The 26,263-nt window shown below is 38.9% G+C and overlaps 1 protein-coding gene across 3 annotated transcripts in view; it reads left to right on the forward strand.

The window, feature by feature from the left end:
• DROSHA (drosha ribonuclease III) overlaps positions 1 to 21,397 on the forward strand; it is a 73,858-nt gene extending 52,461 nt beyond the window's left edge. For all 3 annotated transcript variants that reach the window (XM_069008301.1, XM_069008303.1, XM_069008304.1), the window contains exons 23-32: positions 2,886 to 2,956; positions 4,029 to 4,073; positions 6,854 to 7,011; positions 8,611 to 8,716; positions 12,270 to 12,411; positions 13,379 to 13,461; positions 13,575 to 13,678; positions 15,672 to 15,764; positions 16,566 to 16,612; positions 19,537 to 21,397. In XM_069008301.1, coding sequence (XP_068864402.1) covers positions 2,886 to 2,956; positions 4,029 to 4,073; positions 6,854 to 7,011; positions 8,611 to 8,716; positions 12,270 to 12,411; positions 13,379 to 13,461; positions 13,575 to 13,678; positions 15,672 to 15,764; positions 16,566 to 16,612; positions 19,537 to 19,667 — 980 coding nt within the window. In that variant the 3' untranslated portion in view covers positions 19,668 to 21,397. The remainder of the gene's footprint in view (positions 1 to 2,885; positions 2,957 to 4,028; positions 4,074 to 6,853; positions 7,012 to 8,610; positions 8,717 to 12,269; positions 12,412 to 13,378; positions 13,462 to 13,574; positions 13,679 to 15,671; positions 15,765 to 16,565; positions 16,613 to 19,536) is intronic.
• The last annotated feature ends 4,866 nt before the right edge of the window (positions 21,398 to 26,263 follow it).

The raw sequence follows: 26,263 nt of genomic DNA on the forward strand, positions 1-26,263 counted from the left end.
CTTACATCATCTTTGTCTCTTCCTCTCTCCTGCACATATGCCATGAGTATAAACACGATGAGTGTGTAGTACTACCATGAAAATCTCATCTTCCATATCCTGGCTCCCACACACTGAAGATGAAGCCATTTCATGTCACTGCAGAACTAACTCCACCTCTCCTCTGCCAACATGGCCTGACGGCTGCCCCGTGTCTGACGGGAGCAGTTCAGTCACCGTGGCCTGGCAGAAGATGAGCAGGTTCACTGCTTCCGGTAGTGCCTTCCAGTAGTGCTTGAACAGACCTGCAACCTCAGCCCTGAATTTTAAGCTGCAGCTTGCTTTCTGAATACACCAGGTGCTCCCAACTGAGGCACCAGACTACTTCCTCTGTGCCCTGCTAGCATTCTGTGAATTTGCAAAGTAAATACCTTTTAGTCTTTGCATTTTTCTTACAAGTAAAAAGCATGGCAATATACCATGGCTGGTGTAATAAAGCTACCCTCTAGCTGAGGGTGAAGGAGAGTTGTGTCAAATTTGCTGTTGGCCGCTAAGATGCTGATTAGTGACTGGCTGCACTGGTCTATAGGTTTATGTAGCAGAAGAAATCAGGGCCTGACCACAGTTATCAAGCAGGAGGGTGGAAATCTCATTGGTTAAATCTGCACAAGCTCTGTTTTAAATAGCGTATTTTTATGAACCTTTACTTGTTTGAGTACATGAAGCAAGTTTAATCTTACCTGTTTGACTTCATATTCATCCAAATGTACTGTACAAGTTACTAGCTATGGGAATGGTTTAGACCTGATGCAGATCTTTATGTACTACACAAGCTCCTAAAGCATTTTGTCCTGCTTTGAAAAATAGATCATCGTTGGCTTAGATGTCAACAGTTCTGTGCATTCTGCCTTGGGCCAGATTGCATTTCCTCTTATCAAGAAATAAGAGTTTTCTTTTTAACTCTATTTTGCTTTCCATGAACGCTTTGATCTTTAATTTAAAAATAAAGAGCAAACAGAAGAGGAACACTAGATCTGTATCTGTGTCTTTGTTCGTAGGCTTCAGCTTGTCTTGGATGTAGTGATGAGAACTGTTTGGCAAGCACTGAGATTTGCTGAGAGAGCAGGCTTGCTGTTTAACCTCCAATACAAAGTTGTTCAGAAAGTTAATTGAGCAATAAGATTTTGTCAGTGCTATAGCTAAAATCTGGGAGCTTGTTAAGGGACTATAAAAGTATGTGTGGGGTCTGGAACTCCTACTTGAGGCTCTTTTACAAAGTCTGGTGCTTCATCACAAAGTCACTGTGATGAAATTGAAAAACAGAAGTATGAGCAGGCTGCCTAGGACTTATTTGAAATTCTGTCCTCTCATAACATTCCTCTGTGAGATCAGTCTTATAAACCCCCAAACTGTTCTCCAAAGAGTCCAAAGAAAGTAGTTGACCTAGTGAGGGATCGAAAGGGGAAGGGAAGGCAAGACAAATCACGTTCTTCCTGTGTGTGGGAACATGCACTCCCTTTCTCTGTGTTCTTGATGTAGCTGTATATTCCAATTGCTTTTATGCTTACAATAACAAGTTTGAGATTTTCAGAAGCCCTTCTGTAAACCATATTAAAGGATGAAATGTTGAAGTGCCTGTGAAGATACAGAGTATATTGGATACACCCAAAAATACAATACATTAACACAAGTTTTGCAGAGCTTGTTACTGATGGAAATGCGGAGAGGGTTAGTGAGGGCTGTGTGTGCAGTTTAAAAAAAGAAAATACTATAATCTCCAGAAACTGAGACATGCAGAGATGCCATTTCCAGTTCAGGCAATAAATTACTGTGATACTGGGAAGACCTTGAGCTTTGCAATAGTCCTGACACATCGTTTATATGCAGAGTGTAATCTTGTTGGAAGTATGGAATAAGTGGCAATTATGTGCTGGTTATTGAAATGTAATTCGTGGGTTTCCCTATCTGCAGATGTTGATGTTGTGGCTTCTCCCCAGCCAGCAGCCAAGCCCCATGCAGCCACTCACTCGATCTTCCACCAGAGAGATTGGGGAGAGAATTGGAAGAGGAAAAGCTGGAAAAGTCAGGGGTTGAGATAAAGACAGTTTCACAGGGAAAGCAAAAGCTGTGCACGCAAGCAAAGCAAAACAAGAAATCATTTCACTGCTTCCCATGGGCAGGCAGGTGTTCAGCCATCTCCAGGAGAGCTGGGCCCTGTCACACATAACGGTGACTTGGGAAGACAACACCATCACTCCAAACGTCACCCCCTTCCTCCTTCTTACCTGTGAATTATGAACTGAGTATGATGTCATACAGTCTGGAATATCCCTTTGGTCAGCTTGGGTTGCCTGTCCCAGCTGTGTCTCCTCCCAGCCTCCCAAGCACTCCTAGTCTCCTCACCAGTGTGGCAGTAGGAAAGGCAGAAAAGGCCTTAGCTCTGTGTAAGCCCTGCTCAGGAATAACAAAAACATCTCTGTATTATCAACCCCGTGTTCAGCACAAATTGGAAACATAGTCCTGTACTAGTCACTGTGAAGAAAATTAACTCTACCCCTGCTGAAACCAGCACAATTGTATAGTTAGCTCTTTACTGGAAAGTACTTTTGGAAATACATTGCATCTAGGTTAATTTGCTAGTTTAAACTTTGCTCTTTGGATGTATAATTTTCTATCACTGATATAATTATTTCAGGTTTTTCTTTGCATTTTATGATTGTTGATTTATGTTGGTGTTTAATGTGCTTTAAATTTCTCAAAAAAATAGGTGTTGCTACAGAAAGCATGCTTTTAAAAATGAATGTGTTGGAGATGAAGAAGTCCAAAACCTTTGACTTTCCTGTGCTTAGTAATTTTCTAAGTACTAATTGCATATTGACCTTTGACATACTGGTCCCCTCATGTAGGAGCTGTTTATCTAGAGGGAAGCCTAGAAGAAGCGAAACAATTATTTGGACGTTTACTCTTCAATGAAAAGGTATTTGTGTACTTACATGATTTGATTTCCAGTTCAAAAATAACTTGATGTTCTTTCTTGTCCCTTGTTTTACTTAAGGATCACAAATGAACAGGAATACTACACTTGTTGTATGTAGTTACTGAATTGAGCTAGGACAGCAAGCTGAGTTAGGACAGAAAGCTGTACTGATTCAGGCAAACACAGTGTTTTCTCAGGTGTGCTGTGGGTTGCTTGGCTTAGGTAGGGAAGGGTGGGTGGTGTGGGAAACCTGACAGCTTCAATTCAAAGTGCTGCTCTGAAAACAGAAATGGTACTGCAGATCCAGGCATCAGGCTCTGAGGGAATGATGCACATGTAGGGCAACTACTCCTGTTTTATCAGTTAAATCATCCTACTCTAAAAGCTTTAAACATATATTTGGGAATAAAAAGGAGGGTGCTTCATTCAGCGTTTACCCAATTGCACAATTGCAGTGTGCAGGAATGGATCAGGCTGTATCTCAGGTGGCTGTTGGTTACAACTTGTGCTGTATAAAGGTGAAGGGAAGTACCCACTGCTGGGACAGCACACATGACAGTGGTGAGAGCATGAATTCTGTAGTATTTTCCTTCCTCTGAGTCTCTGAAATAACAAAACTTTTTAGAAATAAAAGTGTTGAAAGCCTATTGTAACTCAGTGTTTATTTGCTGCTCGGTGGCTGTAGTGGAGGAAGCCTTTATGCAACAGAAGAAAATGTGGGTTTTTTTTTTCTTTTTCAGTCCTTGCCTTTGGAGAAGTCAAACTTGCTACTGAGGAGTACTTGCAAATAAAGTTAGTCCTGAGGCTTAAACAAATCTTTTTCTTCTTTAACCACTTATGTGGTTCAAGGATTTTTCCACCTCTTTGACACAAGCTAATTGGGAGAACTACAGGCAGTTTGAACAGCAAAGACACGATTTTAAAAATTAGTTTGCCAGCACTATTGAATTTGCAATAAGCAGAGTCAGCATCTGAAATAGTTCAGTATTTCAAGTAATGACATTTTATTTAGTACTGTGGAATTTGTTAAATGACTCCCTTGAGCATTAAAAGCATCTCTCAATGTTTGCAGGACCTTCGGGATGTATGGCTTAATTATCCACTACATCCACTCCAAGTAAGTGATCCCTTTCTGTAATAAATTTCACAGCCCTGTTTTATTTTCAGGGATGCTTTTCCATAGGTTTCTATTGTGGTGACATCTCAGAAATTGTGCTAAAGACTAGCCAAAGGAATATATGTATGTTTTCCTTTGTGTTTGGTTTGTGATTTGTTTGTTTGGTTTTTTTAAAGAAGTAGTGAGTTTCTGCCTCTCTGAGAATTAGTCATTCACCTTTCCTTGGCTCATGTTTGTTATATAACTGTGCCTATACAATAAATCCAGTGAGAGGTAACATTTTGACAGCTTCTTGGTCGTCTTCTCTAAGTTGGGAGAAAAAGGTGCAAAAACAATCTATGTACATATTTTCTTAACGTGAAATTAGGGCTGAAACCTTAATAGTAGGAAGGCACATTAATTGAATGCCATAAGAGTTTTGATTTGATTCCGTTTTGATTGTGTGTGTGTGTGCCCGTGCAATGGTAGTGTGGTTGTTTCAGTGATTCCAGTAATTTTTAATACCACATAAACATTAAAATTATGAAGGTGTCTGAAGGCTAATGTATCCTCCATATATCAAAGGATACAAGTTCACAAGTTGTCAGTTTATGAGGCTAGAAGTTGGGAGATTGATTTCCCAATTCATTCTCCCTGACTGAATTCTGGGGCAGGCGTAGAGCAAGTTGCAGAGCCTCTCTGCACTGTAGCTCCTTGTCTTCAGTGCAAGCAGGAGTGCTTCAAAAACAGCAGTGAGTGCATAACCAAAATCTTCAGCAACAAATCAGTGCATGTGAAGAATTTTTACAATCAAATCCCTCTGAGTGTAAATACAAAAGGCTCTTAATAGGAAGATAAGCTTTTGAAATTCAGCACCAGCTATGCTGCATGGTGGCACAAGCTCCAAAGAAGACTGTTCTTACTCTGAGTTTCTTTCTTTTCTGTAACTTTATTTTAACCATTTCATCTCTGCTTTCACAAAGATGACTTCCACTTTGCTTAGAGATTAGCAACAGTCAGTGTATGAAACTTATAATTTCTTACTACTACCTTAACTTGTGTGATGAAAATTACTCTCTTCCATACCCCAAAACCATCCTAGGTGGTTTTGCCAGTAGGTGAAACACAGGCAGCTCAGGCTGGCCTTTGGGCACAGCTAGCCTGAAAAATGGCATTTTAAAAATTACTAAAAGTCACTGGAACAATATACCAAATGACATCCCAATTAATAAAAAAAAGCTCTCGAGTAAGATAACAGAGTTATAGACCTTTAGCTCTGTGTATTTGTCAGTAGCCAAGTCTGTAGAAATGGTTCTGAAAAAATAATTAGTGGTCATCTGGATACATATGGACTCTTTAGAAAGAGTCAACAGGTAATGACTCCTGCCTTACAAACGAGTAGGAAATTTTAGGAGACAAAAAAGCATGTGATAATGCAGATGATTCTGTCTGCTGGGTTTCCTGAGAGGCTGTTGGAAAGACAGTGAGGAAAGGCTTTTAAAATTTTTGTCTTTTTTTTTAATAAGCAGTAAAAAATAAGTAACTCCAGTAAAAACTGTCAGTCCCTACAAGATTTAAAGGAATGGCTGAAATATAAGAAATTGAGGATAGGAATGAAATGACCACATCTTGCAAGGAATGGTGATCACTGGCAGATTTCCCTCGGGATCTTTGCTAAAGTACAGGCTGTTCTCATTGACAGCCTAGGGAAGAGGATGAGCAGTGAGGTGGCAGTTTGTTGACAATACCAAATTATTCCAGGAAGCAGGGACAACAGCAGACTGAAGAATTGCGTTCTGGTTGTGAGAACACAACGGTGACTCACAATGGAGTTTAAAAAAGCAGAAGAAATTCTGTGTAGGTAAATAGAAAGGGCTGTGCACAAGGAAGCAAAAAGCAGTCTCAGCTCTACATGCAGCTGAACTCCAAAATGACAAATACCACCCAAGTGTGGGATTTTGGTGCAAGCATATGTAGCTCTATGAAAATGCAAACTGAAGGCTCAGTACAGAAAAAAGACAAATTGAATGTAATCAACTAATAGAAAAGGGGCAGACAACAAACCAGAAATTATCTCAATGCCAGTTTAAAAAGCTGTGGCTATTCTTACTTTTCTTTTAGGCATCCTCTTCTGGATAATTCCTTCTCTAAATCATTACTATACCAAAGAGATGCTCAGAATGGCTGGAGGAAATGCTTAAGCCATTTCCCAGCTCCACAAAGGCATTTAACAGTGTCACCACATCAAGGACATCAGACAAGAAACTGATAAGAAAAGATACTGACCCAAAGCAATAATTTTAATTTTGTTGTGTTAGTGTGCCCTTTTGAATTTCATATACAAAGTATTTTTTTTTATTTTTGATGGTGAAGGAAAGTGGGAGAAATTGATTTGGGTTTTGTCTCATCTTGACATGCTGTCAGTCTGCCAGCCCTATTCCAATAATTTTTGAGTCTGTTGCTCAGTTGCAAACAATATGATAATGTTAGAAAATGCAGAAATGTACAATTGTACATGTTTTGTGAAAGTTTGTATTATATGCTATCCACATGTAGAGACATGTAAGTGATCTGTTTAAATGCCTCAGCTGTTAAAAAAGCACATATCAGAGCTCATCTCTTCTTTGAGTGGTAATTATCCAAGACCAAAAGGCAGAGGAAACTTGGTTTTCTCAGTTCAGCTGTCCACAGAACTTGTTAATTGTATTCTTTGCCCTTGATTTTAGAGATGGCTTGCTTTTCTCTGAAAATTTCTGCAGCAGTCTGAGTTGGTCATTACTTGCACTTCATTTTTCTTGCAGCTGCAGGAGTCCAATACTGACAGGCAACTCATTGAGACTTCTCCAGTTCTTCAAAAGCTTACGGAGTTTGAGGAGGCAATTGGAGTCATCTTTACTCATGTTCGGCTTCTAGCACGTGCGTTCACTCTGAGAACAGTAGGCTTTAACCATCTGACTCTGTGAGTACATAGCAAGAGTCCTCATGTAGCTCTGTTGGCTGTCCTGTTAGAGCATTCCAGATTGCCTTGTTTGTAAACAAGCTAGATTACATCTGTTTCCTGGAAGAGAATAGAGCAGCTGTGTTCACAAGCCCGCCTGGCTCGGTATGCCACCTCTGGCAGTAGGCAGTAGCAAATACCTTGGGAAAGACTGTAGAAGGTGTTGGAAACCTATCCTGTTTATTTTGAACTTTCTGCATCACTGATATTTGTACATCACTCCTGAGACAGTAGCAAAACATACCTGGAGGTACGTTTGGGCAGAGAAAAGAAGTAAAATTACACTCTTTGGTCCAAGCACAGCCCCTGTGTTCTGTTGCTTGCAAAGCTGCCAAGGCCCTATTTTCAAGGAAACAGTATTACAGAATATGCCGAGTTGGAAGGGATCCATCAGGATCATTAAGTCCAGCTCCTGACCCTGCACAGGACACCCCAGGAATCACACCATGTTCCTGAGAGTGTTGTCCACGCACTTTCTGAACTCAGACAGGCTTGGTGCTGTGACCACTTCCCTGGGGAGCCTTTCCAGTGTTAAACCACCCTCTCTGGGTGAAAAACTTCTTCCTAATATCTAACCTAAACCTCTCCTGACTCAGCTTCATGCTGTTTCCTTGAGCCCTTTCTCTGGTTATGAAAGTGAAGAGATTGGTACCTGCCCCTCCACTTCCCTCTGCAATGAGGCCTCCCCTCAGTCTCCTCCATGCTGATCAGACCAAGTGACCTCAGCTGCTCCTTGTACGGCTTCCCCTCCAGACCTTGCACCATCGCCATTGCCCGCCTTTGGACACTCTCTAAGAGCTTAAAGTCATCTTTATATTGTGGCACCCAAAGTTGCCCCCAGGTCTCAAGGTGAGGCCGCCCCAGTGCAGAGCAGAGCAGGACAATCCCCTCCCTTGCCTGGCTGGTGATGCTGTGCCTGATGCACCCCCAGGACACGGCTGCCCCTCCTGGCTGCCAGGGCACTGCTGGCTCATGTTCAGCTTGTCATCAACCAGGACCTCCAGGTCCATTTCCACAGTGCTTCTCTCCAGCCTCTCATTCCTCACTCTGTACACACAACCTGGGTTGTCTTGTCCCAAACAGAGAATCTAGCACTTGCCCTTGTTAAACTTCATATCAGTGGTTACCCTCTCCAGGATCTTGTATGAGTTTAAAGCCTGATCCTTTTCTTTCTTGTGAATGGGCAGGCATTTTGCTCTGTTGAAGTCATTGTGTTCATTAGCTCACTTTCTTAAAACAAGTTTGAGATAAAGATTTGTCCCATTACAGATGTGATGTCAACTGCTCTTCTTCATTTAGTCTGTGATCTGTGATCTAATGATTGCATTTATTTGTAGCTATCCCGATTTGCTTTTTGCCTGTAAGTTGGTGTTACTACAGTAATGAGCTGTGTTTTCATCTCACCTGATTAACACTGAAAAATTGTCTTAAATGTGTTTGGAAATGAGCAAGGCTCACTTTCAGATCACTCTTCATTTTAATTTGTGTGTGCATGCTGGTTTTGGTTTTTTCCTCACTGAGTGCTTATTGATTTTGCTGCATTGATGTCTCATTTTTCAGAGGCCACAACCAGAGGATGGAATTCCTAGGTGACTCCATAATGCAGTTGGTAGCCACAGAGTATTTATTCATACATTTCCCTGATCATCATGAGGGGCACTTAACGGTGAGACTGCCATCAATCATATTCTCCATAAGAGCAAGAGTGGGATGGAGACCGAAATTATCGGAACAGCTAGTGAATTATTCTGAGTTTGATTAATAAAAGAAGCCTCAGCAACCACTGCTCTTAATAAGGCTTTGTTAATTTTAAGTCATGAGCACTGCAGTGAATAGAAAATGGTGATTTATGAGCCCACTGCAATAATTTCTGTTCAGTCTGTGAAAAGGATCAAAATTTTAAAGATGTCAGCGATGAAATGGAGGGCTAAGACTAGTTCTTGTTTAAAGATGGGTGTCTTAATTTATTTAAATAGATGTATCATGTGACTTTTTTTTATTCCTGACTTCTAGTCTTTTGAACTTGCATACAGGCAGAGTTATACATCCTGATAAAAAGTTTTTACAATTTAGTTTGGTCTGGTTTTCCTCTTGTCTTCTATCTGGAGCTCCTATGGTAGCTTTTGAATTTAGCTTTACTATAGTTATAGTCATCTCTTAATTGCTATAGCCCTTTAGCCTCTCTTACCTGGACTTTGCACAACTCAATTTGGGAATCTTTCACCAATTTACAGTACTTTAAACACAGCATGGTAGTATCTGTAGTTTTTTCCTGATTGATTAATTTATTCCTGCAGCTGGACAGTTGTGGCTTTGTTTGCAAGTAACAAATTTTCTTGGGCTTAATTAATTGTTTTAGTTTACTTGAACAACGAAGCAATACGTGTATCAGGAATGTGAGTCGAGTTTTCTAGTTAAAGTTAGGAAGCAGCCTAATTTTAGAGTGGTTTCCTCAGATCAATAAAGGGATGGCAATACTAAGTCTCTAGCAGGCAATGTGTTATCAAGAATATGATTCTTGAAACTTTTGGGTTAAAGCTTTTTACAAGAAAAAGAAAAAAGTACATGCTGTGACTAAAAGTAACTTGAATTTTTCTTCACCATTTCTTAAGTCTCAGTTGCATTTGTATGGATTCTTCTGCACAATTCAGGAGACAGGAGATAAAGCCTGGTGGGGTTTTTTGCTTTCTACATGACTTCTAAGAATGTAGCCATCCGTGGTGTTATAAGATAACTCTTGCAAGAACTGTTTGGCCAGGAGGATATGAAATGTTGCTGTTAATGGGTATAAATACTCAGAACGATGATTAGAATGTCTTTGTGTTGCTTAATGTAATGATTAGTGAGTTGGAAAGTACAAGTTGCACACTTCAGTTTTCAGGCAAAACTGCGAAGCTAGAGTGGAATGGGTGCTGAAAACACATAAAGGTACGAAGAAGTAGGCAATGCCCAAAATAAAATTTGGACTCTGGAGATGTACATGTAGAGAAAAAAAAATTATCTTAAAATGTTTTTAAATTTGAGGACAAATGAAATGAGACATGCGAAAAAGGAGACTGATAAAGTGGAATCTGAAGAGAAACAGCAAAAACACTAAGCTCTTTCTCATGTCATCTGGGAACATACTTAAATTTGAAGTAATAGTAGAACATCAACTAAATGGTGTCTGGTGTGTTGAGGGCAATGGCAATTTTGGTCAAGGATTCCACTTGACTGGCAATGCAGTGGCTTCCCAGTGTGGAGTGATTGCTTGTGGAGAGATGTCTGCAAATTAACTATATTTAAGAAAAAGAAAGGAGCACATAGTCTCATCTACATACTTGGAGATAGCCAAATAATGTTCCAAAAAGGAAATTGACATTTTGTTGGATGTTAGAAGATACAGCTTCTCCAGTACTGGATTATGGATACATTCTTCTGGTACAGTCATGAGTAGTAGTATGTTGGGTGAAGATGGAAGAATTAGAAGAAAAACTGCTTTGTAATTAGAGTCAAGCTCCAGTTGAGCATATCATGTGTCACAGCATCTGCAGTGATGCAGGCTGTGTGTTACCAGAGTAGAGACTAACTCTAAAAAAGCTGCTGGAAAGGCACAGGGGCTGTGTCTTCTCTGTATCATTAAAGGGAACTTAATTTCTTGCCAGATCACACTTGTAGAGAGCAAGTTGATAACCACAGTGCTAAAAGGATAGCTGGGTTTTTTTTTTTCCATCTGTAATTCACTGAGTAGTGTATATATTGCTCTTTGTTTTATGATACTACTAATCCTGATTATGGATCCCATCAAAATAAATGGTCTGCAAACACAACAGAAGAAATCCTCCTTCTTCCATTACAAGGAACAGATTTTTGTCATGGGACACTGCAGTTCTGTCTCATAGGTCACATATTAAGGTACTGTACTTAGGGTACTTAGGATATTGTTGGGGAAAGTATAGTTTATTTATCTTAAGGACTTCAAAGAATTTTGAAAAGGAACAAGTAGAAAATGAGTTTAGGCAAATGTTAGGGAGGCAGGTAATAATGCTATCTGCAGTCCTGCCTAGTTTATGAAGATCAGGTTGTGAGTATCTGCTTCATACATCTTTGACAAACAAATTATGAACATACTGTTCTTTATTTATCTGTTGTGAGAGATGAAGTATCAAGTGCAGCAAATAAATCTTGATTTTTCATAAGCTCAGTTGACGTGCTGGGGCCATGTAGCATATAACTTGGATCTAATAAGCTGAGCAGATGTGATATGGAAGACAAAGAGAGAAAAAAATGTATGTGCAGCGTCTCAGCTCTAGATTGCACATAAACAGGAGAAAAGAGAGACATTCTTTACTTCTCACCCTTACCTCCTATAGTAGCTCTAACTTCTTTAATGCTGTTCCATTTAAAGCAAAAACACAAACAAACAGGAAAAAAGCTGACCTTGCCAAAGGTTCAGAAATTCCCCCTAGAATTCCAAATACTCCTTTAAGATGTATGGGATTATATCTTTGGTAGAGCTCTATGTTTTAGTAATCTGCCTGGAGCCAAGGTTAAGTATTTTGGGGGAGACACTGTCATATAAGGAACATGTTAGGGCAGATCCTTGTCAGGGATGCATTGGCTCAGCTGTGCTGCCTTCTAGCAGAGCACATAGTACATACAGGCTGTCCTACTGAGTATTTTTTTCTCTGGCCAAAGGAATGGAGCAGCTTCCTCATCTGCTAGCTCTGAAACAATGAATTATCTTGATTTAATGTGTATTTGTTTTAGTCACCACCTATTTATTTATTATTTGGTGGATACTGGGGACTGTTCCATAGACTCCAGAATATGGTTTATTTATACTTTACATGGGAAAATATATACACCTGTGTATTACTTAAACAAGAAAACTGCAGATTAGCTGAGAAAGTTCAGGACTCATGAAGAGATGGCACGTTGTGGCAAAGAAACTACAAACAAGCATTTTACATGCATGACACATATATTCAGAAGTAATGTGTCCATAGAATAAGTAAAGACTGGTGAGAAGAATTGAAACAAAAAGAAAAATCACCAGAAGAAAGAATGACAATGTGTGTTTATATAAATCACTTGAGATGTCCTGAAACAAAATGTCAGTAAACTGAGAGAAGTGAGAAACCTCAAGTATAAAAGTAACTTTTCTCCCCAGCTCTCCTACAGTTTGTAGTTTGTTATTGATAATTGTTACTATGGAATGGAACTTCTTTCTTTTGCAGCTGTTGAGAAGTTCTTTGGTGAACAACAGGACACAGGCCAAGGTGGCAGAAGAGCTGGGTATGCAAGAGTTTGCCATCACTAATGACAAGACAAAAAGACCTGTGACTCTTCGAACTAAGACTTTGGCTGATCTCTTGGAATGTGAGTTAATTTGGTTATAATAACTTAGTACTTAATGACTTCCTTTTCCTTGGGGCTTGTTTAAGAAAGCCATTAGAAATCCCCTAAATCACTATTAAAAATGTATGTTCAGGTTTCTAAATGAATTATGCCTATACCTCTGAAAAGCCAGGTTTTTGAAGACTAGCCTAGATTTTTGAAGTTTGTATGAAAGCATGAAGGAGGCATAATTGCAGATAGAAAGTTGAAGGCTTGGAAATTGAGGGGTCGTGATGACCAGGTCAAAAGCATGTCTTCAAAGTTAAAGCTTATACTCTGAGTTGAGCTATTTAACAGCAGTTTCACTTTTTAATTAATATGTTCTTGACACTGTTGGAAGACAAAGTAGTTCCTTCAGCAGGTGAATATTTCTGTGGTTAATTTGTCTGCATTTTGGGAGGCTTTAAAATGGTCACTCCAGAAGAGGGAAGGCTACATGGAAATGAAATTATTTTTAGTCCATTTTTGGAAGTTTGTGCTACCTTCTTTCCAAAGAAAGTGGAAACAGTGATAAATATTCTGCAAAAAAGTTTATCCCTATCTTGTGTATTTTGATGTATTTTTTCAAGCCATTCTGACCACTTGGCTTTTGCAAAATCCTATAAGCAAATGGAAATAGCAAACAGGAGTGATTTATATCTAAATTATTTTATGGTACCCAGTAGTGATTTATCTGTAAGTATTCATGGTCTCCTGGTTAAAATGTGAGATTAGGAGCAGAGTGTTTTTTCTAGCACCTTAAATGACTGTGTGGATTTGGGTAAATCACTTAATCTCTTGGTCAACCTGATTTTTTTTCTCCTGAGTATGCAGGATTATACCCTCACCAGATCACTGCTCTGAAACGTAATCGAATGTGGCTTTAAAGTACTCAGAGATACTTGTTTCTAGAAGTGCAAGCCAATAATGTTCTCCTTGGAAGAGTGACAGTACCTTTTTTCCCCCACAGCCTTTATTGCTGCCCTGTACATTGATAAAGATTTGGAATATGTTCACACTTTCATGAATGTTTGCTTTTTTCCACGGCTAAAGGTAAGATCAGTCAGTTTCCTACTTTCCTACCACTGTGTTTTAACATATTGTTGCATTTGAGACTCTTACTGCAATTTCTCAATCATAAAAGCATCTCTGTGGACTTCCTACAGGAGTTTATTTTAAATCAAGATTGGAATGATCCTAAATCTCAGCTTCAGCAGTGCTGCTTGACTCTCAGGACAGAAGGAAAAGAGCCGGACATTCCTCTTTACAAGTAAGAACCGGCATCTTACAGATACCAGCTAATTATAAATCTTCCTGGTACATGGAGCCAGATGTGATCACTCACCCTACATTTTTCCCATCCTTTGTTTTTATTTATCCAAGCCCTCTAGTCTCTCTTTGTCTGAAGCTGGAAAATACTGAAACCAGTGTTTTCTAAGGCTTAGGTGTTTTAAGCCATTACAAGAAAGAGTAAATAAGCACTTTACCTTTGTAAGGGAAAAATACAGTTTTTATTTTGGAGTGGAGTATTTAATTGGTGTAATTTTATATTTGTTTTTCTTTTAATGTAAGGAGTGGCAGTATTAAATGAAAAGAGTTAAACAAATAGCTGTTTTTTTTATGAGATCAAGATATCTCCATTCTATTCTTAGTAACAGATGGAGTTTCTTGACATTATTATGCAAACATAAAAATCCCTTATGTTACACCACCCAGTTGTAGGCACTGTTTCTCATCCACAGTCAGGCACTAAAGGGCAACACAAGTTTTGGACATTTTTATTGTGCAGTTCAGCTCACAAATGTTCCCCTTTACAATGACAAATAGCTCAGGGCAGTGAACCTTTTAACTTGTACACCTCAGTTGGATACCTGAAGCTGGATGGATAGATCTCCCTTTTCGCTTTCAGTTGCTAAATAGTGTAGTAGGTGCTTCAAAGAGATAATAAATAATAAACCTTAAGCTGTATATTGCATCCATATCCATTCAGTGATGTAGGAAAGGGTGCAATGTTAGCCCCCAAAAGAGGAGATAAAGCTGTGAAAGTTCAAGGCTTGTGTTGTTGGGATTATTATATCAAAAAGGTATGAAGAATGAAAGTGTCAGTGTGTTTGTCACGGGTACTGATGTAAGGTTTCCAATGCAGTGTAGCAGCTCAGTGACAGTGGCACACACTGCATTCCAGAAGTGCCATCCCTTTAACACTGCAGCCAGTGCTCTGCAGGTCTGACTCCTCTGTGTCTCTGTGTGAAGGTTCAGGGCTTTGTCTTGAGTGAGGGGGATGAACACAATAAAAACAATTCCTCATTTTTGTAAAAACCACTTAGTATCAAGTAGCAAACGTTTGTTTTGTTTTGCTGTGATGATAAATTGATTTTTATAGTACAGCTCAGACCTAGTAATACACTGTTATCTTCGTATTATCTTGTTAAATTCCTTTTCTTGGGGTTATCTATTTCACTGCAGTCAGTACTATTGCTTTTAAATTTAGGGTGGGTTTTATTTGCTCTTGTCACAGTGCACAGAGAGAGTACTTTAGTTAGATACTTTAAAAATTGATGTGAAATTCGTGCTCCTTCTAAAAAGAAACAAGGTAGCAGACGGAACTTGATCTGAAAGTGGGGAGAGATTTGGGATAGCTGTAAGAAACTGCAAAAGAAGCAATTCATTGTACATCTAGGGAATTACTTTTTCCCTTTTAGATGGTTGTTGATGTATGTCCTAGACTTTAGGTCAAATGGAAAGTTTGTTTTGTGACAAACTAACTTTTCAAAGCTGATGGAAAATTTCTTTGTACTGTGATAATTCAGTGTAGAGAGCTACTGTGTCTAATACGATGTCCTTATGAAACCTTGCTACGTGCAAAACTCTCAGGGACTAAACTTTCAATGCACACATAATTGTATGGGTGTGTTTATTTGCAATTGCACAGCTATGCATGATTTATTACTTTATTACAAGTGTTTTCACAGTGTTTGAACACTTCATGTTATAGGTTGCATTTTTGCTTATAGGTTAAATAAAGTTTTAATTTTCGTGTGGTGCTCCTGAGTGAGCCTGGAGGAATAAATGTGGTCGATAAAAACACTGTTCTGGTAATCTCTGGGTTAATGTGATCTATACAGACCCTTCAACCCTTGCTCTGTGTTTTGCATTAATTGCACTATATGTATTGACCAGACTGAAAGCTTGGTGATCTATGTGCCACAAACAGATTCTGTGTTTTAATGCTCCCTGCCTGAATAAAATATTTCTTCTTTCAGGACCTTGCAGACAGTGGGACCTTCTCATGCCAGGACATACACAGTAGCTGTTTACTTCAAAGGGGAAAGAATAGGATGTGGTAAAGGCCCAAGGTATAGTAAAAAATTAATCACATGGTGTAAGAGTGTGGTGGTGTCCAAAATGACTAGACATGGAGATAGACAGCTGTATGGCTTGCCTTAGAAAAGGAAAACTGTAGAGCCTTCTTCAAACTTTTCTGCTTTAGGAATACTTGAAGGGTTCAATGTCGGCATAATTTTGGATCTTAAGCTTTTTTTGGGGAACTTGCCTTCAAGGTGGCTAGCTATTTGTGGCTCTCAGACTAGAAGATTTGTGGATCTCAGACTAGAAAATGCAGAACAGCTTCCAGGAAATAGTGTCTTTATTTTGGGATTTGCTCCTGGATTACTATGCAATTTACACTGGCAAGTTGAGTGCCACACTATTATGGATTTTTTTTTTTCTGAGGTTACTACTTCTAGGCATTTTGGAATGGTTCTAAGGGTTCAAAGACTTCAGCTATGAGCCCCCAAAGCCTCATTTTATGCTACCGAATCTGGTGGTGGTTATAAAAACATTGCTTTTTTTAACATTCACACATCTGTGATTTTGTTCCTTTTTTTCTCTCAAGTAAAAGCCAATGCTTTAGTGAAGAATGGACTGGAATATTTTGTTATTGATCTAAGTTAAAAAATATTCTACTGGAGCTGTAGTACTATTGCTCACATATTTATGGAAAGGCTGATATATCATGCACTCTGGGACTTACTAGCTGCTGGTTATCCAAAAAGTTTCATTACAAAAGACTAACTAGTGCTCCACTTTGTCAGAAACTTTAGTTCATTCTGTACAGTTTAGATCTCATGTAACATGTTTTTGTTTGGCTTTCACAGTATTCAGCAAGCAGAAATGGGAGCTGCAATGGACGCACTTGAAAAATGTAAGATATTTGGGCAACAGAGAATTCATACTTTATTTCCTTGTTCTTTAGTGAGGCAAGGTGCAGGTTTTGTGGGGGATAAGTTCTGAACAGAACACATATGCTAACTGCTGTCAGCTTCTAAGCAGCAGGTTTTCCTCTTAGTAGCTTCGAGACGTTTTTAGCAGTTGAAGTTAATATGATCCGAACAGGTATTTGTTAAAGGGAGTTGATCAGCTACAGAGGATGCAACTTCCAGGGAACCCTGTGCAATAAAATTTCATTGAGGTTTTCCATGCTTAAGAATGCAGTGGGGTGAGACTGATGCTCTGGTTGTTTCACCCTTTAATTGAGGGGAGGGGCAAAATGCGACCTTAGAAAATAAAATTTGATCTTAGATTACCAGTGGACTAGGTTAAAATCTAATAAACAGATCCCCAACAATTTAAATCGATATTTATCTGTCAAGAAGGGCTAATATCAGCTGCAGATCCAGGGATCTGTGTATACATCTCTCTAAATTATGTGCTACATGGCCAGCATGGGAGCAGTCCTTCACTGAAATGTAGTCTCAGATAAGAGTGATTGTGGGCAAGCTTCTTAAATGAAATAACTTCGGCCAGTTGGGTTAAAGTGCCAGGTGTGGGTGACCTGTAAGCAAACAGATTACAAGCATTTTGTGCAGCAGAAATTCTCTGTTGAGAAGAACATGGAAAGTCAGTTTTTTGCATTTCATTCAAAGGAAACATATGCAGTTCCTCAGATGTCAAAGGTTTTTTAATCTGTTATCTCTGCATCTGGAAATTCAAGAGTTTAAAAATTTCAGAAGGCAATGAATCTCTGTAGTTCAGATATGTTTTTATATCCATCTGCTAAGCATATACTTCTCACCACCAGTAAATTTGACAAGTAGAAAAATGTAACTTTCCTTCTCTGCTGAGTATCTGCAAGATGTTACTGAAGTTTTCTTTGAGTGAATTTTCTTGTGACAGTATCACCACTCAAGAGAGCTGTGAGTTTCGTGGCCTATCAATCCAAGGACTTCACAGCTCTCTTCTGACATACATATTTGTTTAAATACCATAGACCTCTAGAAGTCTGTGCTCCTGCTGCCCTTCAAAACAGAGGCAACTTTCAAGTTAGTTTCTCTGTGCCTTGCCGGTCAAGTTTTGATTATCTTTGGGGATGGAGGTTACACAACCCTTAAGGGCCCCTGTTCCATTGTGTATATGGTTGTGGAGTGGAGTTGCTTGGTTTGGTTGGTTTGTTTGTTGGGTTTTTTTAATGCATAAGTAGTTAACTTCAAGTGAAAGTAGTTTTCAGATACCTATTCATATGATAGCAATGATGAATTTATTACATGAATTTCCTTCTTACCATACTAAACATATGAGAGCAGGTTGCTACTGAGCTGAGCTCTTAAAGAATCATGTTACAGGCACAGTGCTGAAAATCTGATTTTCATTTTATGGGGCACATGAGCAAGAAAATATCCCAGAACTCCATTAAACAAAGCACTAGTGTTTTTGAAAACAACAGCAATTTAAAACCAATTTTGTTTAGATTGCTTTCTGGTTTAAATAAATATAGTCTCCTATGCCCAAGTTGTAAATAACTGATGAATAAACCTTTTATTCCTGTAGTGTATATAATAAGGGGCACACATTTCACTGGCCAATAAAACAAAGCAGTAGAAAGTTATTCTGCTCTACCACAAACTCCTGCAGTTTGTGGCTTCTGCACCATATTCTCTAGCTGAGAATCCATGCTGCCTGGGACCCAGAAAAAGGAGGAAAAAGCTTGGTGCCAAGGTCAGTTGGGTTAAAGTGCCTCCCTGAGAAGCCTCAGCTGAATTCTCTCTCAATAGCCAGTGAGAGAGAGAGCAGCCCTTTGCCAAGACATCTACCAAATTTGTTTACGGCTTTAAAGATCAGTGTAGTAACCTTTTGCATTCATCTCAGACTGGATAGGGAGCCAGTGCTGATCCCAGAGCTCTGTGGGATCCCAGCAGGATTTACCACCAACTGCAGCCTGTCACATACTCTACACCCCTTTGCTTTCTGACTGGATGGAGGATGCAGGTCTCCACAGCACAAATTCGTGTGAATGTCAGCACCCTGGTCATGCAGAAAACATCACATTCTGTGAGCAGTGTGCTAAAGTGAGAGAAATTCTGTTCAATTATATAAGCTGTTTTTATAGTCTCAGTTCTAATGTGTACCTGCATATCAGCCAATGGACAAATGCTTGAAAGCAGAAGCATCCATCTCCCCAGCTATTTCTTCATCACCTCAGACTTGTCCAGTCTGTTTTAGGCAGTCTTCACTCATCCATACTCTCAGACTATGCTAAGGCTGTCTTCTGGTACATAGCCAAGCGTTAACTTTTTCAGGAACAGATTTTACTGCATTCCATCTTGCTACACTATCACTTTCCCATTAGGATCCCTGCCATAATGTGGGGCATGCAGTCAATCCTGCATGCTCTAAAACAATAATAAAAATAATGGAAACATCTGTACAATGCTTGAAACCAGTGGCTCATACTTCTTGGAGTGAGAACAAGACAAAAAATGCTGACAGCATTGACAATAGTTTCCCATTCATTTTTCAGTATCGACCACCTGTTGCTAAGGGAACAGAATGTAAAATCCAGGTAATACCTGGCCATGTTGCTATACCAGGATTTTATATTTTATTTTTGTGGGTGTATTAGATTTGGCAGTGCTTTGTAGCAGGAGAAACAGATGTAAAGAAATCATAAAGAAACCAAAGTCTTAGGACACAGTCCTGGTTTACTATGTATTGTAAGAAATAAATGAGTCAAAATGGTAACAATGTTGTTCCCCCCTACCTCTAATGACATCAAAGTTTAAAACAAAACAAGCTGAGGCTTTCTCTGTTACCAGTTTGTTTATTAATGTAAAATATTTCTCCTTGTGTCAGATAACTTTCCCCAGATGGCCCATCAGAAACGGTTCATTGAACGGAAGTACAGACAGGAGTTGAAAGAATTGAGGTGGGAAAGAGAGCATCAAGAGAGAGAGCCAGAGGAGACTGAAGAAGCAAGGAAATAAAAGGAGGGCACAGAAGCAGTGGCATATTTACTTACTTAATAACTCTGACTGTGGCCTATGGAGACCTAACCTAGTTTCTTGCAGATGATGAATGAAGAGTGCCTGTTGATATCAAAAAGAAAATTGTAATCTCTTCTTAAAAAGTGTGTGCAAATATAGTATTTCTTTAGTTTGGTTTTAAGTTTGGCTTTTAAATAAGATTTGGATTTAAATACTTTTAATTTTTATGAAAAGTTGTTGATTATTTTTATTATTTTTACTGTCTTGTATGAAGTAATAAAGTATTCATTTCAAAAGCTAATAGGAGGAAAAGCTGTTTAACAATTGTCTCCTATGTCTAAGTGCTGTGTTGTCAGTGACCAGCAAAGTTACTGCATGAGCTCTGCTGTGGAGGAGGAAAGTGTTACGAGAAACTAATTCAGCTGAGCACTTAAGCATGTACCTAACTTAAGTTTTGCAGCTAAATTTACTACTTCTTGAGTCTGCTAAACCAGAGCTATAAAGTTCAGGCCCTTTTTTTACAGAAAATGGTACAGTAATTTAAAGGAGATACTCAGTTTTGCTTTGAACAGTGGATGCCACATCTGAAATGTGACAACAGATGTGTGTGGAAGATTGAGGAGTTTTGTTTTTAAATCACTGTTATAAGACTTGACAAAAAAGGTACTTATGAAGCAAGAGAATGGCAGTTTCTTTTTGCAGAGAATGTACATGTAGTTTACGTTAACAAGTTCAGTTTCTTTCTCAACTTCTTGTTCTATCAGGCTGGTGTCTAATGGATTTCTTCCACAAGAAGATACCAGTGTGGCCATTACTGTGAAATGGTGTGTTAGAAACTATGTGGGTGCTGCTCTGGAGAGGTTCATTGAGAACAGTTTTTGTCAAAACAAGGGCAGTTTGTCCCCAAAGTGTAGTTCAAAGGTTGTGTGCAGTTTTAAGTCACCCAGTTTCCTTGATTTTTTTGGTGTCTGTGGCTTGTATTAGAAGGATATTTCTTCTACAAAAGTTCTGAACAGCACCAGAAATGGAAAATCCACTGTGTCTGTTGGTATTTTTTTCCCACTGGTTACCAACATTGTTTGTTCTTTTAATTTTGCTGCTTCAAGCCATTCATTCCCATTAAACTGGGTTCTCAGTACAGTCCCATGGTAGGTATTGTGTAGTCATTTTTTGTCTTTCTTTTCTGATAAGCAAAACAGATTGAACCCTTATTCCTCTTAGCTGCACATTTTCTTCCTTAAAGGAGATAAGATCCTTTTTGGCCAGTCATTTTTGCATTTTCTGATGTACCACGGTTGTCTGTATTAAAATACAGGGCAGATTTGTGAACATGGATGCACAAGTCCTGGCCCAAGGAATTCATGCAGACTCATGGAAGAAAACTTTTGCCCAATGGCCACACTACCCTGAGCAGCTGCTTCAGCGATTGTCTGAAGCACCTCTCTGTAGGTGTGTGATGTGTGTGATGGACATCAAGGAAAGCACTTTATTGCAGGTGCCAAAATAGACACAAATGAAGCTGAAACATTCAGGCTACCCAAATGTCTTCCCAAAGTTTCACTTCTGAGCTAATCAGTATGTGTATTTTCAGAAGCATACTTTTCTACACTTGCAATGTGAGATGCACTTAAATACGGGGGTTTTTTTACACTTGAGCCCACAACACTACCTCACTTCTTCCAACTTCTATGATTTGCCTTTTCTTAATGGATTGATGCTTTAAATCCATTTTGGAGGATGAAAGAAAAGAAAAAAAACCTACATTCTGTAATTTAGAGAGTGGTAATAAACCATTAAAACATAAAGGAGGGAATAAAAACAAGGTAAAGGCAGGGAGCTGCTCTCTGCTGAATGCTGCTGCCATTTGACTTTTGAGAAGTCATTGTAGCTTGTTATAGCTTCAGTCTGTAAATAAAAAGCTGAAATGCTTCTCAAGAGTAGGAAGTTTGAAAAGCACCAGCAACTCCCCTGTCCACAAGCCTTTTGTATTTCAAATTCTTTTGTATAGTTGCCCATCTGCTTCTAACAGTATGATGAAATGGTTCAGTGGTGGAGGGTTAAGTGTAACTGTGTAAACCATTTTTTTATTTTTCCCTCTGAACTGTGACCAGTTTTATATGTTCAACGAATAGAAAATGACTTCATTTTCAGGTGTATGATTGCTTAGCAAATTTCTCTCAGCATATCTGACATCGCCAAAGTACCCCAGTGGAACTGTTAGCTCATAGTTTAACATTACTTTCATTATTCCTATATACCATTTCACTTTTCAGCTGTAAGAAGACTGCAATCTTATTCATAAATATTTTCATAAAAACTAGATGGAATTTATCAGATAGGCTGTTTCAGGGGAGGAACCCAGTTCTGTTCTTTTTTTTCTTTTTGACCCAGAAATTGCTTGGAAAAAACCAAACTTTTAAAACAATTTCTGCATTCCAGTTACTGCAGTTAATGAATTTTAGGCTTTTCACAAGAAAATGTAGGTGGTAACTGTGTTTTCAAAAGTGGGCTATTTTCCCTTTTTTTACTGTGTAAGTGTGGGCTAGGAAGATTGCCTGAAGCAATTTTGTTTTCCTTGTCTTGAGAACAAAAAACAAAAGGTAAAAAATACTCTGCTTCCTTTGTTCAAACCACAGTGTCTTTCTGTGTATGGGCTGTCTAAAAGCAGTGGCTGTGAATGTTCCTGTTAATTTCAGGAGTTGTGGGGAATGTGAAATGTGAGCACAGTCCTTTACAACAGACACCAAGGAGGGGAAGCCTCTCTAAGTTGCCTGTGGTAAAAATTATCATTGCACTCATGCTAATCAGTGGAACAGCTGGAGCTTATAACCAGGCAGCTTGTGCTGCTCTTTAGTAAGTGTGCGGGGGTCTCTGGTTTACTGATAAAGTCAGTCCTTTTTTGCTTCAAAGCCTGATCTGTTCTCTGATCTAGAGGTTTTCTTGGAAGATCCATTGACTTGAATTGGGTACAAGTAGATGAATGGAGAACAGGACTGAGATCTGCGTGCATCCAGCAGATCCTGTGAATATTTTAATGTGACTATGTACAGAGCATTGAATAGAATTGTAGCTGATTTGATTGGGGACTTTAGTTGAATTTACATAAAACTGATGATGTGATTTGTAGACCCTAAGTTTGCTTTGTAAGGTTTCAGTTTCTGGAGGATTATTTAACAGCAGTACTAAGAGAACCTTGGTCTCTAAGATTGTTGTAAACATCGTTGCTAATAAAGTTTCCCAGAAAAGACTTCAGGCATAGTTGTTACTTGCTAAAACAATTTGAAAAGATCAAAAGGCAAATCCTGATCATCTGTCTCCCTACTTCAAAGCCTCTGATTATACAGGCTACATATTTAAATGAAATAAGTGGTTCACTTGTAAGAAGTTTCTTTTTGGTGGAAGTTTGTAAAGCCCTGTAAGAGCTCAGGGAGTTGCTCATCTGCATCCTTTACCACTGTGCATTGTGTTTGATGAGGATGGTATTGCAACAGCAATTTCTGTGACCCGTACATCCACTTTGCTTCTCCCCCTTCCTACACACTCCCCACACAACATATTCACATTCTTTCTGGGGCCCTAGGATTAAATGAGCTACATGCTCCAGCCATGCATATTTCTCTGTCCATCACATTTACCTTAAGGGGCCCCTTTCTTCACATGCCTGCTACAGATAACAAAGGGAGCGCCAGCTTGCGCCCAGAGTCTTGCTAACTAAGTGTATTTCCCTTTGCCTAAATCCTCACTTCATTCCTCAAAAAGGCTTTGAAATCCTTCATGAATAAGGGTATAAGTGATTCTCCTGTGACTTACAATACAATCATACCTGAATGTGTCAGTCGTGTCATTTTGTTGCTCTTCACAGCACCTTTGTGGAGGGACTATTTATCCTGGTACCAAGAGATGAAAAGGATGAAATTGTCACTGGGGTTCAGGGCTCAGGATCTCTGTGGGAGGGCAATGATGCCTCATCCGCTGGATGCCTTAGTCTGTGGCTTAAGTATCGTCCTTGAAAGCCTGCTACAGTTCCTTGCCATGCCTGAGAGGGTGTTCAGGGGAGAAAAAGGAACTTGGCTGTGCAGGCTGAGCACTTTTCCTGTGGGGACTTGGAAAACAATGACCAAGAAGATTGGGGACTCTACTATAAAAAGCCAGAGCCCAAACTGTGTGTTGGCCTCTTTAGAAAAAGTAAATAAATAAATAAAACCTTCCACTTCGAGCAGACATTCCAAAACTAATCCATTAGCAAAGGACAGGCTCTTGAGCTGACAAATTGTGAACTTTCACTGGTGGCAGAAGGAGCTCATACATCAGTGGTCCAGAAGTGATGCAGCAGTGATGGGTAAGTGTGTGTCACTGGAGGTAGCTTGTTACTTATTTAAAGATGGGGATGGTGGTCAGGGGAACCCACGGGACCCCACTGATGCAAGCTCAGCCAACATCTCTTAAAAAAAAAAAGTTACTTCTTTCTAAAAAAAAAAAAAAAGTTACTTCCCTGCAAGTTTCATCCTGTCATTACTTCAGTCATTTCCTCTGTCAGAACAGTTCTGACATGGTGACCCGTTTTTGCTGCCAACTAGAATTACAGATCAAATATTGCAGCTCTGTTTCCAGAGGGACACTTGAACCGGCAAACAAAAAGCAGCCATTTCTCAATCCAGCAGCATTTGAAAATGCTAATACTATTCTATATCCAATTATCAATTTCTTTTTTGTATAAAAAATGATTAAAATTCTGTAAGATAAGAATTTTTAATGACCTTGTTGAACAAGTCATCCAAAATTGCTGCTCCTTAACCTTTTGTTGTTGTGATGAAAAACATTGTCAAATATATAACTGTCTTTAAACCTAAGGAAAAATAGGTATCACACCATCTGAAGGAAAACATCATTTTTTCCTTATCCTTGATGTTTAAAATTTCTGTCATTCAGTGCTGCTATCTTCTTCCTTCTTCCAAAAACCAAACCAAACATTTTAAATGTGTGTTCCACCTGTCAGGATGTGTCAGATTTTACAACCAATATCCCATCTCTGTTGGTGTCTGTACATTAAAAATCAAAATCAATCTATATGTTACTGCTTTCTGGTTTTTGAACCAGGGCTTGACCAGACATCCAAAATAATGTGACACTACCAACCTCATAAGCCCTCAAAACTTTCAGACAACTCAATGGCTTTACCCCAAAACAGATTTTCAAGACTTCCTATTTCTTTTGCTCCCATTACTTTTATTTTAATTATTATTATTTTTCAATGTTTTCATTGTTTATTTGTTCTTAATGTGATTTGCAACACTACTGTCTTCTATTTCAAGGTTCCCTAATCCTTACTTCTGCTTAGCAGATAGGACATCAATTCCCTGCTCACTGTGAGACTAGAAAATAAATGACCTTGAACTCTTTGCTCTTGCAAGTCATACCTCAACACTTACATCAGAAATCAAGTGCCCACAGCAAGAACAAAAACCTCGCTGCACATCCGTGGAAATAAAGTACTGAATCTTTCCAGTACAATTTCAGGGATTCTGTCAGACGTTTTAAGAGAGGCTGTGAATTCTTGAGGCATGCAGTGATGTACTTTTTGCAGCTTATGTTGTGAATTTATGCAGTTGGATTAAGTTTGGCATCTATTTCAGCTGGCAGCTTATAAATGGACATTTATACATGTAAGTGAGGAGAGAGAGGTAAGAAAAGGCAGAACAGATGCCTAAAACACTAGAAAAAGGCTTATATCAGCACTGACTGCTGAGAAGCAGATTGATTTGGATTGAAAAATGTTAACTACTTTCAAATACAGACTGAAAAATATGAGGTTTCAGTGTAACATAAATACAATTCTGTGCCGTGTGCTTGGGATAATGATGGCTTAAAAAATGCATTCAGAGTTGAGTTTTATGCAAAGCTAGAAAATAAATCTTATTGGTAAGATATGGGAAATCTATTAAAAGTGAGACAATAAAACTTTAATATCCTAGAGGTACAGAGGTGGGAAGTAATCTAGTAAAGAAAATCTAGTTTTCTAGATTTTAATTAGGAACATAGTTGAATATGTGGGTGTTTGGTGTAAATGCAGTTGTGTATGTATATATTTATTTACTTAATGGAATATCGGAAGTTTTTGCTCATTGCAACATGATACCTTTTTACCAAGGAAAGAAAAAGGCTTCTCTGCATTCATTTTTTAACAAGTATTTAGATATTGGTTTTATTGAAGTAGTGTCCAGAGATCCTCACTACAACTGGGGCTTTTCATGCCAGCTGCTATGAACACAAAATGACAGGCAGTTCCTGACCCAGAAAGAAATAGAAAGGAAGCAACAACTTACTCAAAGTCACCGAACAGGTCAAGGGTAGGAATGAGAACAAAACCTGAATCTGTCAAGTCCTAGCTGAGATTTGTCCTCTTCATACTGCATAGCTACTTATTTACACCATTTAGCTTTGGATGTTATAGCTGGTTTGTTTCTGCATTAATATGGGTATTTTAAATTTCATGCACAGCAGCCTAGAATGGGGCTTTACCTAATCTCTTTCATACTGAAAGCTTATAAAAGTAATTTTAAAAAGTGAAAGAAAATTCAAGCAGCTGGTCCTGCATG

Source organism: Aphelocoma coerulescens, chromosome 2, assembly GCF_041296385.1.
Source record: "Aphelocoma coerulescens isolate FSJ_1873_10779 chromosome 2, UR_Acoe_1.0, whole genome shotgun sequence".
In the NCBI taxonomy this organism is placed as follows: Eukaryota; Metazoa; Chordata; class Aves; order Passeriformes; family Corvidae; genus Aphelocoma; species Aphelocoma coerulescens.